The 14,331-nt window shown below is 35.0% G+C and overlaps 2 protein-coding genes across 2 annotated transcripts; both read left to right on the top strand.

The window, feature by feature from the left end:
• The first annotated feature begins 3,357 nt into the window (after positions 1–3,357).
• LOC132187588 (phenylalanine ammonia-lyase) lies at positions 3,358–7,880 on the top strand. The gene is made up of 2 exons (XM_059601943.1): positions 3,358–3,913; positions 6,003–7,880. Exons 1-2 carry the CDS (start codon positions 3,522–3,524, stop codon positions 7,750–7,752), a joined length of 2,142 nt encoding a protein of 713 aa, XP_059457926.1. The 5' UTR covers positions 3,358–3,521; the 3' UTR covers positions 7,753–7,880.
• Positions 7,881–9,091: 1,211 nt separating this feature from the next.
• On the top strand, positions 9,092–14,078 carry LOC132187150 (adenosine kinase 2-like; the record flags this gene model as incomplete). The annotated part of the gene is given in 12 exon segments (XM_059601349.1): positions 9,092–9,217; positions 10,303–10,356; positions 10,684–10,730; positions 10,888–10,919; positions 11,021–11,122; positions 11,198–11,265; positions 11,862–11,938; positions 12,034–12,131; positions 12,216–12,286; positions 12,362–12,428; positions 12,523–12,706; positions 13,678–14,078. Coding segments are annotated over 12 exon segments (1,026 nt in total). The 3' UTR covers positions 13,821–14,078.
• Positions 14,079–14,331: the final 253 nt, after the last annotated feature.

The raw sequence follows: 14,331 nt of genomic DNA, 5'->3' as shown, positions 1-14,331 counted from the left end.
ATGAATGAGACTGAACTGTTTCATTTCAAAAAAAAAAAAAAAAAACCAATAGTATACTCTAATTAAATGTAGAAGATAAGATTACTCTAATTTATTATTGTTGCATTTAATAGTGTAAATAGTGTCACCTTTTTTTTTCTTTTTTTTGTCCCTAAGAAGTAGTTCAATTGGCTGGAACCACGCCTAATGAAGTAGAGGTCACTACTTTGAATTCTCCTCCCTCCTCTTATATATGAGGACATGTAAAAAAAAAAAAAAAAAAACTAAAATATTTATTTCATGAAATCATTAAATACAACAATATTAAAGTCTCACATTTCACTTTAAATGAATTGGATCCTATTCATGTTGTAGTCGGTGTTAAAAGCATGATGAAACACAGCCTTGGCGATAAAGACAAGGCAAGCCCAATTTGTCAAACATACACCAATTATTTCTTTTCTTTCTTTTTTTTTTCATAATCAGCTTACTAATTCAATCAAGGTTGGATTCAAATTAGAAAAATAAAAAATAAAAGTTGGATAATAATTATTGATGGAGCCAGGCCGCTCCACCGACTTTTGAAAAGCCCCCTACAAGTGTACTGTATTTACATGTATAACCTTTTTATTATTGGGATTTTCAGGACCACTAATAATACTTTTTTTTCACACATATTGGAGTTCGAGTACATTGTCCAAAAATATTACAAATTAATATTTGAAGTATCGTGAGAAATTGGAGCATCTCCCATCCATATCTATACCCTCAGATCTCGTGAATTTCTCTTTCGGTTCACCTACCCCAAAGAAAAGTTGTGGTGGTTGGTGGTGAGCGTGGCTTCTCTCAGCTTAACAACCCCTAAGTTTTTTTTCTTTTCTTTTGTTATATATATATATATATATATATATATTATATTTTCTAATCACGCAGAATATATTAGATATGAAAAATAATAATGGCACAACTTAAACTTAATTTTGGCATAACTTTTTCTTAAGTTTTTTTTAAAAAATTACCTGTGGAGGAGAGCAGGACTGGCTCAATGGCTAGGCCACTAAGGCGGTCTCCTAAGGCCCAGTCAGTAGGGCCCAAATTTTTTTTAATAAGGCATACAATTTTTTTTTAATTTTATTTTAACGTGAGGCCTAATTTTTTTTTTTTTTTTTTTAAATAAGGCCCAAAATTTTTTCTCATAAAAATTTAAGGCCTCTAAAATAAGACCCCAATATAATAAACCCATTATAAAATAAGACCAATTAACCAAAAAAAACAAATATGCCACATCAATTTTTTGGGAAATTAGTTAAAAGTTAAACTTAAAAGTCATGAAACAACAATGAGAATGAAAACAATAATAATATTATTAAAATAAATATTATTTAATTAATATTTAAATATTAAAAAAAATAAGGTCTAACTTCAAAATTTTTTTCATCCCCACATAGATTAGGCTGACTGGAGGCTAAACTAAAGATAGAACCCCATTTAAAAATTGGGCTAAATTAGATTTAACAGAGTTGGCAGTCCATAGACACCTCGATATGGATATACATGAATTTGAAGCTCCAAAAGGACTTGAGTGGTCAACAATATCAGGAGTCATTGAGCAGGACTGATCTTGACGAGGACAATATACTAATAAAGAAGATAAAATAATGATAATAAGAAGAATAGTTCATGCTCATGCATGCATGTTGATTTATAAGGATATGGAAATGGAACCAATTAGGTGTTGATTTTATTTCTTTGACTCTAAAATAGCTAAATGTGGTAAAATTAATGAACATCCCTACCAAGAAGTAAACACACATGACAAAAAAGGAGAGAAAAATTGGCTTAGCTAATTTTCTCGGCCGTGAACTCTTTAGAGCATTCACAATGAGCTATTCAATTTTTCACTTTTTATTTTTAGAAAAAACTTAACTTTGAAAATTTACTTTAGTTGATTTAATTAGTCACTTTTCAAAATCAGTAAGCTTTTTTTAAAAATGAGTTTTGACCATTTTTAAGCTTTTCGACATTTCAAAGCGTTTTGAATTTTTTTTATCAAACGGGTGTTTTTTTTTTTAAACAAGCTTTTGGGATGTCAAATACACTTTTGAGTGTCCTCAAACGCACACCCAAATATGTCTTAAATACTTAGTGATAAACTCTAATTGAAAATTAATAGTTAAGATTTTTAAAAACTTCAAATTGAGATTAGCCTAAAAAAAAACTTATAGAACCTAATAATGTATATTAAAAAAAATGTATGTGGGAACACCTTAAAAACAATCCTCATGATAAGTAATGAGAATAATGAAATATTGGATTTGGTGCCTGTTTCATATAGTGATAAGGTTGCTAGCTAGGTGATAGCGAAAGCTTAAAAAAGATGTCTTGTACACATCACCAATGTTGGCGAGAACCATAAAATGATCAACTGTTTATATATAAACTTGTTTCCAGAGTTGTTGTACTTATGCTTGCTCTTTCTATTTTTATAAGAACTACAAAACAAGTATTTTCAACTATAAATAATGTCAAAACTAAGCTTTGTAATAAAATTGAAGACGAGTTTTTGATGGACTCTTTAATATAGTATAGATTCAAACATCAATGATTCTTGGGATCTAAGATAACTTCACGTTTCATTTTAATAGGTGATTAAGTTGAAAATCGAAATATAATAAGAAATGATTGTTTTGTATATTTCGTTTTGTTTATATTTTATAAATAAATAAAACAAATTGTTGCCTTATTTATAAATCTCTCTCTCTCTCTACTTGAAAAATGGCATGACCATTTCTATTGTTTTTTAATTGGAATTGAATCATATTTTACTTAAATTTCTTAAAAATACTCTACCATTAAAAATTATTTACCCAAAAGCCATTATTTTTCTGGGCAAAAAAGAAAATAATTTCCACTTCATTTAGGATTTTCCCAAAATGAGGAATAATTAAGTACCATTCCAGAAATACAAAAGAAACCAAAGAATAAAACAATTATTCTAAAAAATAACTACTTCATTCCTTCACCGACTATCTACCAAGATTGAAAAGACCCACTTTTATCTTTTTTATTTTTTTATTTTTTTAACCTTTACTTCAACAAGTTGGACGAGAAATTGAAGATATGACGATACTCTTTTGTTTCGCGCGGGTGATCTCCTGCCACCAACCCCCCCACCTCGCCCGAGGATCATTGACGAGTAAGAGCCCGCGTTGCGCATGTCACAGATCACAATCGTGCCACGTGGCCATAATAATCCCCGTCCAAAGTTTCGACGATCCAACGGCCGCGTGCAATTTCCAACTAACACATCGGCCTACCCACCCAACACTCAATATGACAACTGACAACCTTCTATATAAACAAACCAAAATTAGCCCAACTATCTCAGGAAATTTTATCATTTCCGGCCACCAGCCTAACAATTTTCCTACCACATTTTCTCTACCATTCCCATTCAAATTTAACTGATCATCTTAACCCAGTTCGAGCTTTTTGGTAATTTGTGGCTTCGATCAATTTCTTCACCCCCCCCACAAGAAACAATGGCCGCATGCAATGGCAACGGAGCTGCAAATGCGATTGAGTTTTGCACCAGTACTACTCATGACCCTTTGAACTGGGGCGCGGCGGCGGAGTCGCTGAAGGGCAGCCACCTTGAGGAGGTGAAGCGCATGGTGGAGGAGTTCCGGAAGCCGGTCGTGAAGCTCGGCGGCGAGACGCTGACCATTTCCCAGGTGGCAGCTATTGCCACCCACGACGCCGGCGTCAAAGTTGAGCTCTCTGAGGCTGCTCGGGCCGGCGTGAAGGCGAGCAGCGAGTGGGTGATGGACAGCATGAACAAGGGCACCGACAGTTACGGTGTCACCACTGGTTTTGGTGCAACCTCACACAGGAGAACCAAGCAGGGCGGAGCCCTTCAGAAGGAACTCATTAGGTAATTGATTCAATTACTTGCTACACAATTAAGTAACTAATCTTTATTAATTGCCAACTTAATTAATACCTCCATCAATGCTGTAGGTGGTTTCTCAGCGACCTCTTTTTCTTTTTTCACTTTTCCTTCTGCATGACTTTAATTAATTTTATCATCAGCTAGAAACATTAACAGCCGTCATATATACTTGATTACCATAATCTGCTTTTAATTATAATTAATTACTTTGCCGCAAACAATAATTAACCCAAAAAATGGTTCATGCTCTGCCACTCGTTTTTGTTTATATATATATATATATATATATATGAGATGGCGTGGAAGTGGCGGATATCTTATGATCAAATCAGTAGGAGATCACACTAAAAATAATTATTTGATTAACTATTGACATGACTTAATTTAGTCCGAAAAGGTTGAATTGATATTTGTGTCAAATATTACCATGATTGTTGCAGTCTTTTTCAGAGGGTATAAATTTTATTTTGGATCCTTTTATTTCTTTAATTATTACAACGAGTTAATTAGTGTACGTCTGTCTCAAGGTTTGATTATCTCGTTAAAAATTATTTATTACTTGATATGGATAAAAATAAAAAATTAAAAAAAAATTATTTTGCTGCACTTTACTGATTTATATTATATATATAGTTCGTCTATTATGATTTTTTTTTTTTTTTGGTCAAACTTTTACCTTAGAAATGAAGTGACTTAAGTCACTTAACAATGATCTCGTCACTGATTGGTCATTGCTAGAAAACGTACGGTAGGTAAGAAAACAACTTTCGAACCACATAATAAATACTAATATCAAAATAAGTCCTAATTAAAATATTTTTTTAAGGAAAAAATGCAATTTACTCTCTTGAAGTTTTATGAATTTTTCAATTTAAACTCTAAAGTTTAAAAATTGACAATTTATCCCTCTGAAGTCTAAAAAATTGGCAATTTAAACCATCCGTTTAATTTTTTCGTCTAAATGGACGGAAATCTATGAAATTACATCATTATCTTCAGGCTTTTTTTAAAAAAATTCTGTCTAATTTAACAGAAATTAGTAATAGAAGGTTTAAATTGTCAATTTTTGAAACTTCATGAGGTAGATTGCCAATTTTTGAACTTTGGGGTTAAAATTAAAAAACTCTTGAAACTTCAGGGGTAAACTGCAATTTTTTCCTATTTTTTAAATTATTTTTGAGATGTCCCTATATATATATATATATATATATAAGTTTAACTAAAGTTTTTTTTGTATTATTATTATAAAGAAGGTCCTGAGTTGTAGTACTCTTTCCAAAAGAAAAACAGTGAAAAAAAGATTCTGGGTTAATTAGTAGCCACAGATTCTGGGTTTTTGATGGCTCCACCTGGCTAATTCTCCAGCTGTGCCACTCCTGTGGTCCACCGTCCACTTATATATATATATGAAAAAAAAACTTTTAATTTCTTTTGACGACAAAAGAAATTATGATTTAATTTCAATAAATCTTCAAATTCTCATCCTTCCAAGTCAAACAAATCTTCCAAAGTACTCTTAGGATTTATTTATTAATTTGTTTGTGTCTGTAGGAAGCCAGAAACATTTGAGGTTTTTTTTTTTCTTTGCAAAATGATAGAAAATTCCCTTCTGGATTTTGTGTGGACAAAGATATCTGAATTAAATATGTTTCTGATTGAGTTCCTTTGAATTTTCTCCATAATGAATAATATTTTTGTGATGATCATCATTTTAGTGGTAGTGAGGATAAAATGGAAATTGAATTTTCTTAAAAATTAAAATAATATAATTGACTTCTCTTACAAAAAGGATTATCGATCCAGTTAATTGGCATTCTTATATGTATGGTCACTACAAAAAATTAAATTTTTATTCTCGCCGTCCCTGATATGATCATGTGCCCGACTGAATAATGCTCATAATTATTTATACACAAAGATCCAAGATCTATTTTTCCTTATTTATTATGCAAGTCCAGCCAATTTTATAATTTTTTTTTTTTTTAAAAAAAAAACCCAGAATTAGAATTACTGGGAAATTAAGTTCAGTGAATCTTTGCTAATATGTGTTCATGAAATTTTTTTGCACCAGATTCTTGAATGCTGGAATCTTTGGCAATGGCACTGAATCTTGCCACACATTACCCCACACAACGACGAGGGCGGCCATGCTGGTGAGGATCAACACCCTCCTCCAAGGCTACTCCGGCATTAGATTTGAAATCATGGAAGCCATAGCCAAGTTTCTCAACCACAACATCACCCCATGCTTGCCACTCCGGGGAACAATCACTGCATCCGGCGACCTAGTTCCTCTGTCCTATATAGCTGGGCTTTTGACTGGCAGGCCCAATTCCAAGGCCGTAGGGCCCAATGGGGAGTCCCTCAACCCCACCAAGGCATTCGAGCTTGCCGGAATCAGTGGTGGGTTTTTTGAGTTGCAGCCCAAAGAGGGTCTGGCGCTCGTGAACGGCACTGCAGTTGGGTCCGGCCTAGCTTCCACGGTTCTCTTTGAGGCGAACATTCAAGCAGTTCTCTCTGAACTCATATCAGCAATTTTTGCCGAAGTCATGCAGGGGAAGCCCGAATTTACAGACCACTTGACACACAAATTGAAGCACCACCCCGGCCAAATAGAGGCGGCGGCTATAATGGAGCACATTTTGGATGGAAGTGCTTATGTTAAAGCGGCTCAAAAGTTGCACGAGACTGATCCCCTTCAGAAGCCTAAACAAGACCGCTACGCCCTTCGCACCTCTCCACAATGGCTAGGCCCGCAGATTGAAGTGATCAGGACATCAACCAAAATGATTGAGCGGGAGATTAACTCAGTGAATGATAACCCATTGATTGATGTGTCGAGGAACAAGGCTCTACATGGTGGGAATTTCCAAGGGACCCCAATTGGTGTTTCTATGGATAACACGCGCCTCGCCGTTGCTTCAATTGGAAAACTCTTGTTTGCTCAATTTTCCGAGCTTGTTAATGACTTCTACAACAATGGGTTGCCTTCAAATCTCTCGGGAGGCCGCAATCCAAGCTTGGATTATGGGTTCAAAGGCGCTGAAATCGCCATGGCATCTTACTGCTCCGAGCTCCAATTCCTAGCCAACCCTGTCACCAATCACGTCCAAAGTGCTGAGCAACATAACCAAGACGTGAACTCCTTGGGGTTGATTTCGTCAAGAAAGACAGCCGAGGCCGTGGACATTTTGAAGCTCATGTCATCCACTTTCTTAGTCGCATTATGCCAAGCGATTGATCTGCGGCATTTGGAGGAGAACCTGAAGAACACAGTCAAGAATACAGTGAGTCAAGTGGCGAAGAGAGTCCTAACCATGGGATCTAATGGCGAGCTTCACCCATCCAGGTTTTGTGAAAAGGACTTGCTCAAAGTTGTGGACCGAGAGTACGTTTTCGCCTACATCGACGACCCTTGCAGCGCAACATACCCATTGATGCAGAAGCTGAGGCAAGTCCTGGTGGAGCACGCGTTGAGCAACGGCGACAAAGAGAGGAACTTGAGCACATCCATTTTCCAAAAGATTGGATCCTTCGAGGAGGAGCTTAAGGTCCTTTTGCCAAAAGAAGTAGAGAGCGCAAGAATAGAGCTGGAGAATGAAAAACCGGCAATCCCGAACCTGATCAAGAACTGCAGATCCTACCCATTATACAAGTTTGTGAGAGAAGAACTGGGAACAGGTTTGCTGACCGGTGAGAAAGTTCGATCTCCGGGTGAAGAATTCGACAAGGTATTCTCGGCAATGTGTGCAGGGAAGTTGATTGATCCCATGATGGAATGTCTGAAAGAGTGGAATGGTGCTCCTCTTCCTATTAATTAAGATGCTTAATTTTGTTTTTGTCACTTGTTTCAGTTTTTGATTTTACAGTACATTGTTGTTTCTTTAAACGCACGTGGAATATGTAATATCAAACTCAACGTTTATTATGCTAGCTGTTATTATTATTATTTTTTTGTTTAATTTTAATCTTTGTTTGTACTTTTGAATTAAGTACAACATCGAATTGTAATATAGTTCTACTTCTTTTAGTTCTACTACTCATTTCATTTGTGCGTGCGAAGTAATTGGAATTTTGTTAGATTTGGTCGTGAGAAGTGTTAGGGAGTCAAACAAATGAATTCAGAAATTTTTTTAAATTGATATGGCAGACTGTAAGTGGTAGACAAGGGAGATCGAATTACATTTTTTTTTTTTTTTTTTTTAATTTAAAAACTTTTATCACGTCAATTTATAAATTTTTTTAGGTTCATTTGTTTGGCTATCTAACACTTCTCTAAGCTGACATATGTATGAAACGCATATAATCATACATAAAATGCTCAATAAACTTGAGTACTTCCTTGCGAGGTTGTTTGCATTTTGTGTAATTTAGTTGGTAAATTTTAACTAATATCCAAAATAATCATACACAAAATACTCAATAACAACAAACAACCTCCAATTAATTGAAAGGTTCGTAATCTGTGCTTTTTAAATCGCAATGTCAAACGCCTTACGTTTTGAGATATCTTTTAAAAATAAAGATTATTCTTATAAAATCATAATCTCAAACGTACCCTTAATGTATAATTGAAAAAATAAAAAAAAAATCTTCGATTTTTATAAACATGCTAGGGTAGGGGGTGCTTATTTGAAAAAAAAAAATGCAAATTTAAACCAAAATTATGATTTCGCATAACAAATATTTGATAAAAAAAAATACTTTTTAACATGTTTTACCAAATATTTTTGTAATTTTAAAAAGCAGCGATTCTAAAAACGTAATTTTTAAAATTGCACTTATTAAAATCACAATCCCAAACCGACACTAAGTATTGTTTGGTAAATGAAGTTTTGTTAAATAATTCGACAGTTCTTCATAATTTAAAATGGGCAACTAAAAATCATTATGCTTTAAAAGTTAGGCTCATTAAAATTTGTGTACCATTAAATTTATAAAATCTTATACAATTTGAACCGTGAATTTCTGTTCATTTAGAATTAGTAGATCAAAACTAATCTTCTTGAACTGCCCAATTTAAACATTATTAATCCATCGTTCTTTGTGGGAGTCGGTTGGGGTCGGTGACTTGAGTGACTGACATCTCTCACCTCCAAATTCCTCACACAACATGTACTATAAATACCCAACACGCGCACGCTCTGTCTGATTTTTTTATTTTTTTATTTTTACTCGAAAACTATCAAAATCTTCTTGTTCGATGGCGTATGAGGGAATCCTGTTGGGAATGGGGAATCCCCTTCTTGACATTTCAGCTGTGGTGGACGAGCAGTTCCTAGAAAAGTAAGTCCCATCTCTCGCAATTCCTTCCCACCGAATCACCATTTCCTATGCTCTGTTTGGTTTTCCAAAATGCATGGAAACCAAAACGAACCTATGACAACATAGAACATTAACGAAACACGTAAATATGTGAGATCCTAAGAGATGACAATTATGACATGATCGATTAAATCGAAGAAATAATGATTTGTATGTTGTCTCTCTAACATGGCTGTTGTTTTGGTACTTTGGTGTATATTATGTGATTCTCATCCTTAAAATGTTCAGTTTTATTTAGTTGTGTAAGGCAGATTGGTGCAGATCTGATTAGTTTAATTCTGGGTTTGGTTGCATTGACAGCTCTGTCCACTTTTCCATGTTCAATGCGTTTCACCCTCTATGTGCGGTTAAGAAAATCACGAGGAAAAAAAAGGAATTATGAAAAAACCAAATTTTGATTGAACCCATTTGCTATAAGAAAGTTATCAAGCAAGAATCTAGTTTTTGATATCCTCAACTAATTGTGCATACGACTTGCCGCAAGGTGCATGGCCGCATGGGAGACGTTTGCTAAAATGAATGTCTTGAAGCAGTACTTCAAATGCACCCTTGGGGAGACTTTTAGAATAGCGACTTTCACCATAATTGAGATGGTTTCTAATGCTTTTATGTGATACTCATGCCCTCTTGGTTGGAGGAGAAATGACCACATGGTTTTATTTTATTTTTTATTTATGTTTTACCAATCAAAATATGAGCCTATGTTTAGTTATAGGAATTTGAATGGGCTTTCTTGACCTTTATGTTCCTATGCTTTTCTAGGCCTCGGGTAATCTGTAAAGCTGGTCATGTGCATTTTTCAGTCATTTTAGTTGAAGATTGCTATTATGCTTGAATGCATTTGTTCAGAGTTTAAATGTCTACAACTTAAACATACTTTTAAGTTTAGGTTTTTTAGAGCTGAATGAATAAATTCAGTTGATGTTTTGTGGGTCTTGGCATGTTTATTTTCGATTTTTATTTTCTTCAATGTTGTGCTTGTATATTATAATCTGCTGTGGTTCTATTTTGGTGGTGGAAACTGTAGTTGATTGTTTTGTTAACAGATATGACATCAAGTTGAACAATGCTATTCTTGCTGAGGACAATCACTTGCCCATGTAAGTTTCTTTCTTGTTTGGGTTCATCTATGTACATATATATATGTGTGTGTGTGTGTTTGTTTCTTTGTTTTACTTGGACTTATTTTATATAGGCTACAATTTGCTCTATCCTGCTCGATCTCCCATATTTTCATACCAACACATGGTATAAGATATTAGACTATGGGTTTGTCTGCAAAGGGGAATGATAATTTGTTCCCTGTATTCGGTGCAACATTGTCTAAACTTCTTTGTGACTTTAATCCAAACATAGGATGGTTTTCTGTTTCTGGCTTTGCTACCTGCTTAAATTTTGTGCTGAACTTCTGTAAACTGTATTTGAAGGTATGAAGAAATGGCAACCAAGTATAACGTGGAATATATTGCTGGAGGTAATGTGATTATATCTTTGATTTGGATTTCTTAGGGTGCCATCTTTAATATTAGTGTAGAAATCACTATAGTGATCCCTATTTTTTATTATTTTTCATTATTTTTCATTATTGGTTCTGTAACGACTAATGAGTTATAGGTATTGTGTCACATTAGGTGCTACACAGAATTCAATTAGAGTTGCCCAGGTCTGTCTCATTATTTTCTAAGACAAGATATTGTATTCTTTTAGCTAAAGTTTTCATATATTGGAATTCATTGCCTTTCCCCCTTTCTGTGTTTCTCCCAGTGGATGCTTCAAATCCCTGGTGCAACTAGTTACATTGGTTCCATTGGAAAGGACAAGTTTGGAGAGGAGATGAAGAAAAACTCAAAACTAGCTGGTGTTAATGTGAGTTTCTCTACATCTTAGACCTCTCCCTGCCTGCTGAATTTTCACATTCTTCCTTGATAAAACTACAATCAGGTGAATTATTACGAGGATGACTCTGCACCAACAGGAACATGTGCTGTTTGTGTAGATGGTGGTGAGAGGTCAGTTCTAAGTCCTGCCCGCCTTAATTCATATCTCATGCTCAATTCGGGGGAACATTTTGATTGTCCACTGATTCCTTCATGCATCTTTTTCTTTCCTCCTTTTTTTTTTTGGCTATAAGCTGTTGTCTCTGCTGGCTTTTCTGGAATGTGCATGTGTGTGTGGATGTGGATTTATTTTCCTGTTGGTATGTTATCGATCTTCATAAGAGGATTTAGATGAAAATAAATTTGTACAATGACTGCGTTTTAATCTAGCTTGAAACAGATTGGCATTCAAGTTATCTGAAAAGTGAGGTGGAGAAATTTGTTCTGTCCACATAAATGTGTATCTGAAGTATTATGTGAATGAATTGCAGAGTAGACTTGTTTTCAAATGTGTGAAAGGTCGTGATTCTCTATGAAAAATTCTATTTTTGGTTCTGACACCCATATTAACTTCAATAGTGCTGGGTTAATTTGTTATCCTAATGATCTCTAATTTGTATGTGGGACTATCCTCATTGACATTGTCATCATCTTCTAGCCTATATGATTACTCCTATTCCTGCATTTAAGTTTTCAGAATTAATGTCTTGTAATGAATATACGTACAGGTCACTTGTTGCTAACTTGTCAGCTGCAAATTGTTACAAATCTGACCACTTGAAGCAACCAGAAATTTGGTCACTAGGTAGTATTTCCTTTTTATCCTCTCTTATACGCTTAACTCTTTGCGTATTACTTAGTCATATCAAACTCACCTTGTACAATTCCCTGTTTGAACAGTGGAAAAGGCAAAATACATCTATATTGCTGGGTTTTTCCTTACTGTGTCTCCCGAGTCCATCCAACTTGTTGCTGCACATGCAGCTGCCAATAACAAGGTACCAGCAACTTAGTTAGATCTTTATCTGTTGTAATTATTGCTTTGCAGCTGCTCCAGTGACCTTCTCAATGTTTGCTTGCAGGTCTTCGTAATGAACCTTTCTGCTCCATTCATCTGTGAATTTTTCAAGGATGTGCAAGAGCAAGCTTTGCCGTAAGTCTTGCACTGTCCCTTCCCGCTTGCATGTTATCGCTTTATGGTCGACACTGACATGGATTTTGGGTACAGTTATGTGGACTATGTTTTTGGAAATGAGACAGAAGCAAGAACCTTCTCAAAGGTTCATGGCTGGGAGGTAATCATCATTTGGTGTTCGGTTTGCAAAACTGTGAACTTCACTCATATTTTGCCCCTAGAAGTGACCTTAGTCTTGCGCTTTTCATAATCAGACTGATAATGTTGAGGAGATTGCTATAAAGATTTCCCAGTTACCCAAGGCATCAGGAACACACAAGAGGATTACTGTTATCTCTCAAGGTGCAGATCCTGTTGTAGTTGCTGAGGATGGGAAGGTGAAACTATTTCCTGTGATCCTGTTACCCAAGGAGAAGCTGGTTGATACAAATGGAGCAGGTTGCTTTTTTATCACTTTTTTTTTTTTTTTTTTTATTATTATTATTTTTTTTTTCATACAAAACATTCTTAGGGTGCGTTTGGAATTACGATTTTTCAAGAATAATTTGCGTTTTTAAAAAATATCTCAAAACGTAAGGCGTTTGGCATTGCGATTTAAAAAATACTTAATTTAAAATAGGAAAAAAAATTTGCGATTTCAATAAGCAGGTTAGGGGGTGATTATTTGAAAAAGTGCGAATTTAAACCAAAATCATAAATTTGCATAACAAATATCTAATAAAAAAGTACTTTTTAATATGTTTTATCAAACGCCTTTATGATTTTAAAAAGTAGCGATTTTAAAAACGCTATTTTTAAAAATACTATTTTTAAAATCGCACTTATTGAAACCATAATCCCAAACGGACCCTTACTTTTTTTCTCATATCAATCAAATTTGCTACAATTCCAGTCCATTTCATTTTTCAAGTTCTTTAGCAAACACAGCCATGATTTTTTTTTGTTAATTCAAATTAGATGATGTTAGTGAGCGTCATGTTTTTCTTCCTCATTAGTAACAGGAGCCAATTACTCACGGGAGTAGCTTGGATAATTTGGCAAGCTCTTTATTTAACATGTCAAGTCAAGTCTAATAGCTTAGCTGCAATAGGGAAGTATATGGCAGAATTCCATTTGTGCAGAGTCTCGAGTTTACATATGGGAGTGTTTTTTTTTTGGGTTCAATTGTCATTTGCTGCTTGAAAACCTGATATGGGTGAGCAGGAGTGTCCTACATCATGGAATTCGCCTCGTGTCAAAGAGAACACTGGGATGATCCTTAAATGTTTATTACTGAAAGTTAAAACATATGAAGCTCTGTAATGCATTTACCTAGGCTACCAATGATAATCAATATTGCTCTGGGACAAAACCTGTTGAGTTTTGGTCATCTCGATGGCGTGTCTTCATAAACTCTCTTTTTGTGGCAGGGGATGCATTTGTTGGGGGATTTTTGTCGCAGCTGGTTCTGGAGAGGCCCATTGAAGACTGTGTTAGAGCTGGTTGCTATGCCTCGAATGTTATAATCCAAAGGTCAGGCTGCACTTATCCGGAAAAGCCTGATTTCAGTTAAGCTTATTTATGGCAAGACGCGGCACCTATCCATTGCATTTGTGTTGACAGGCTGCATTTAGTAACTCCTGAACCCCCATGTCTGGTAAAGGAGTTTAGTTTGTTTTAAATGTTGTATTTGTTTGTGATGATCATCCACAACATGGATGAGGTTATCTGTGGGAATTTACTAAAACAAATGGGATGTTTAGCAGTGAAATGATGAATCTGGCCCAGTTCTGTTATCATGGGCAATAATCTAGATTTCTTTCTGATTTAAGGTGTGTGGAGTTATGGAATTCTGAAGTCGACAGAATAGGATTAGATTGGTTCCTAAAAAGGCTGTGAATATATCTTTTTTACAAAGTGAAGAACACTAGTTCGAATTTCTTATTCTTTATCTTCTCGGGGACAAAAAATTACTTATCAAAAAAGAAATGACTGAATATATCTTAATCGTGAGTGATCAAATCAGGCATAGAAGATTTTTGAGAGAACTAAGAAAAGAGAAATCGACTGAAGCTTTATATTTT

Source organism: Corylus avellana, chromosome ca7 (assembly GCF_901000735.1).
Source record: "Corylus avellana chromosome ca7, CavTom2PMs-1.0".
Lineage (NCBI taxonomy): Eukaryota > Viridiplantae > Streptophyta > Magnoliopsida > Fagales > Betulaceae > Corylus > Corylus avellana.
Note: the sequence above shows the minus strand (reverse complement) of the source record. Positions and strands in the feature narration are given on the sequence as shown.

Coding starts and splice junctions, on each gene's coding strand:
- LOC132187588 (XM_059601943.1), top strand. CDS start 3,522: ATGGCCGCATGCAATGGCAACGGAGCTGCAAATGCGATTGAGTTTTGC. Junction 3,914..6,002: donor CTTCAGAAGGAACTCATTAG/GTAATTGATTCA, acceptor TTTTTGCACCAG/ATTCTTGAATGCTGGAATCT.